This window comes from Carlito syrichta, unplaced genomic scaffold, assembly GCF_000164805.1.
Source record: "Carlito syrichta isolate Samal-C Ts95f unplaced genomic scaffold, Tarsius_syrichta-2.0.1 Scaffold311948, whole genome shotgun sequence".
NCBI classification, from domain to species: domain Eukaryota; kingdom Metazoa; phylum Chordata; class Mammalia; order Primates; family Tarsiidae; genus Carlito; species Carlito syrichta.
The window spans coordinates 277,133-280,760 of NW_007256044.1; the positions used below are offsets into that span (position 1 = coordinate 277,133).

At 48.3% G+C, this 3,628-nt stretch overlaps 1 protein-coding gene across 1 annotated transcript in view; it reads left to right on the forward strand.

The window, feature by feature from the left end:
• Positions 1 to 3,628, forward strand: part of PRDM8 (PR/SET domain 8) — a 6,330-nt gene that overhangs the window by 696 nt on the left and 2,006 nt on the right. The window contains exons 2-4 of the mRNA XM_008069357.1: positions 1,767 to 1,987; positions 2,964 to 3,195; positions 3,459 to 3,626. Coding sequence (XP_008067548.1) covers positions 1,769 to 1,987; positions 2,964 to 3,195; positions 3,459 to 3,626 — 619 coding nt within the window. The 5' untranslated portion in view covers positions 1,767 to 1,768. The remainder of the gene's footprint in view (positions 1 to 1,766; positions 1,988 to 2,963; positions 3,196 to 3,458; positions 3,627 to 3,628) is intronic.

A 3,628-nucleotide genomic window follows, 5' to 3' on the forward strand; every position in this document is an offset into this window, starting at 1 on the left:
AAGCGACCTGGGCCACTGTCAGCGCTGCGTCGCGAGGACCCTTCGCCGTATTGTTAGGTAGAACTGCATTTTAATGACTATGTCCCTGCTGTTGCCCCAAGTGACGGGACGACCTCCCGGCACAATGAAACGCTTGTGTGAAAGAGATTTTTTTAAAGGAAGAGAGAAATTGGGGCATAAAACGCTGAATTGAGGGAAACTGAAAAGAAGAGAATAGGATTCTGTTGAAAAGGAGATGAGAGGCTCTGGGTGTTTCTTAAAAAACGTATTTTAAAATGCAATTGGAAATCAGGGCGGCTCCGTAAAAACGCCCAGGAATAGACGATCTAGTATAATAAAGTTTTTATTTTACGGCTATGTCCCCTATTTCGGCGGTCTGGCAGATACGGCCCAGCAATTGACATTTCGGGGATGCGAAAGAATGAAGGGACAAGAGACTAATCAAAGTTTTAGGCTATTTCAGCTGGACAGGGGAAAAAAAGCACCACCTTGTAATCACATTTGTAAGGTTAATTGATTGGTAGACATTAAGATAAAAATAGACATCACTAAAATTATTCCATAATGAACAGCTTTGCAGAAAAGTAATTTGGTCTACGCTTTCCTGCTACTTTAATTATACAAAACATATGAATTACCACCAGCGTGACATTGTAAGGGAAAACCAAACTTGGAGACATATAGACATATTTTGATCAGCCGGAAAGAGTAAATAGTGCAACTGGTTTAGAGCTGGTTTAAGCTTTTAAATACCTGCTTTTATAATGAGAAGTCTTGGGGGGGGGTGCCAGTGGCAGAGGAAGGAAAAATGTCCCTCCATGACAGCTTAATAGTGAGCCATCCACTGGGGCAGTACTTTCTAAATTGCTGCGGATTAAACAGCTGGAGAGCCCACTGAGGAGTCCTCCATCAGGGCTGCCTCCTCTCGCCCACACAGGGTCATACGGGGTGGGGAAGTGAGAATTCACCAGTCATTACACACAGTATTTCAGGCCGGGGACACTTCAGGCCTGTCCTGTTACCTGCTCACTTCACAAGCCACAAGCGACTCAGTCCACCCTCTTGTATGACAAGGTAACAGGGATTCACTCTCACACATAAATAAGCATGTCCAGGGGGGAAAAAATTACCTCTGCGTGCTGCTTTTAATTAAAGCCTCGGAGGGACAGTGTCGGATTATGGTAATGAGCAGACATACGTCCCCTCTTGTAGACTGCAGAGAAAGGTTAGTTGACATGGAATTAGTGGCCCTGACACTCTGCTTGAAATCCATTCGCCATGCTCGGCTGTCTCCGCCTGCTCGCGGGTGCTGCTCCCCTCTTAGGAAGAAAAGGAAAAACCATCTCCCGCACCCAGCTTCATACATGGGAGAAGCGCTTTCCCTCAAGGGCTAGATGTTTCTTCCAGTAACAGAAGTCTAGAGGCTAAGAAGCAGTGGCATTAATCTCTCTCACCTTCACCCCTCAAGCTGACCCGCCCAAACCAAAGCGATGTTCAAATGACCTGGTCTTTCCTAGTTCTTTCTTTTCTTTTTCCCTATAGCCTGTCAGCTCCAGAGCTCCCACCATGCTATTTTTAAAAAGTGTCCCTTTGTTTAACATTTTACAAATATGCTAACATTTTACCTAGTCTACTTTAGTTTGGAAATAGAAGGTATGCCAAAACCAGGCAAGTTGAAGGAAAATCTGTCTAGTAGTTGAACTGTTCTGCCTGGGCAGTACAAGCAGGGATGCAACTCACCTTCTCATCCTTATGTCTATCCCCAGTGATGGAGGATTCCGGCATCCAGCGGGGCATCTGGGATGGAGATGCCAAGGCTGTCCAGCAGTGTCTGACAGACATCTTCACCAGCGTGTACACTACCTGTGACATCCCTGAGAATGCAATCTTTGGCCCCTGTGTCCTGAGCCACACATCTCTCTATGACAGCATAGCTTTCATAGCACTCAAATCCACCGACAAGAGAACAGTGCCGTACATCTTCCGGGTGAGTCTCTGCGGGGCTGTGCAGGAGCATGAGGGTGATGCTCCATGGACAGTGACCTGAGAATCATTCTGGTGACAGGTGGAGCCAGGTTTCAAAAGTAGAAAAAGCAGTACTGCAAGCAGTCGTGTTCTGCACACCAGAAATCAGAAAAGGAAAATTCAACGCAAATGATTTTGTCAACTGATTTTCTGGAATAAATGACAAAATGTTATGTGAAAGGTTAGAAATGACTGCACCACAGTGCTCCGGTCCTGTCTGGAGTTCCCCTGGTGATGAGCAGGACTTCCTAAACTCCTGAGGAGATTTCACTGGGGCTGAGGCTATTTGCAAGCCAAACACTTCCTGCAAGTACTTCCACAAGTGTTGGGAACATTCGCCCCATATAGGAGGCCTCCCCATGCCCTAAACGTTACTTTTCTCGGTAACACTAGCTAGTGCCCAGTTTGTATTTAAATGAAAACGTTAATGGTTTTATCATTAAAGCGTCATTAAATCCATGTGTTTGGGTTTGAAGATAAAAGGCCTCTCATTTCCTATTCTTTCTTTACGAAGAAAATTTATTGATCAAGCCAAGGTTTGGAGGATGAATGCCACAGGATAATTTCTGAGATCTAAGCTTGCTTTTTTTTGCTTCCAAAACAAACAAAACTCCCCTTACCTTTGCAATGTGGGGGTAATTTAGAAGCAAATTCTCTAGAGGTTAAACTGATTTCAAGAAGAAATTTCCTCATTTGGCGTTCAACCAACATACAAAAACAACAACTTAATCTGTGTGATTGACGCAGTGTTTCAGGAGATGGCCATCTTGCCTACTGAAGGACAGGTCCCAACTTGGGTCAAGTTTTGGAAAGCTTGGTCTCAGACAATTTTTGGAAAAGGCGAACGTGGAGGACTTGTCCGCGGTCCTCCTGGCTTCATCTCTCACACAGGTCTCTCTCCCCCTTTCCCTTCTTCCTTCTTCTATTTCAAATTGTAGGTGGACACCTCAGCGGCAAATGGTTCTTCCGAAGGTCTCATGTGGCTGCGACTGGTCCAGTCCGCCAGAGATAAAGAAGAGCAGAACCTGGAAGCCTACATCAAAAACGGACAGCTGTTTTACCGCTCTCTCCGCAGGATCGCCAAGGACGAGGAGTTGCTGGTTTGGTACGGGAAGGAGTTGACGGAGCTGCTCTTGCTCTGCTCCTCTAGAGCCCACCACAAAATGAACGGTAGGTTGGTCCGAGACCTGCGCGGGGCCCTGCGGCCGGCGAGCCTTTCTGCCTTGGGGGAGTCCCACGGGAAGCTCCTGGGATGCAGCGTGGAAGGACGCTGAGACAGACAAGCGAGGATGAGTGGGGACACGTGGCGTGGCGGCTGCAGGCCCTGAGTTGGGAGGGGAAGCCGGATCCGGCAGATCAGAGACCGGGAGGGCGCGTGAGCCGGGCGATGCCGAGTAACCGTGGTGCCTGTACGGTGTTTGCTCGCTCGGCAGGCGCGGCCCCCTACACGTGCCTGGAGTGCAGCCAGCGCTTCCAGTTTGAGTTCCCCTACGTCGCGCACCTGCGCTTTCGCTGCCCCAAGAGACTTCACAGCGCCGACGTCAGTCCCCAAGATGAGCCAAGCGGCGGCGCGGGCGCCAAGGACCACGGCGGCGGCAAGGAT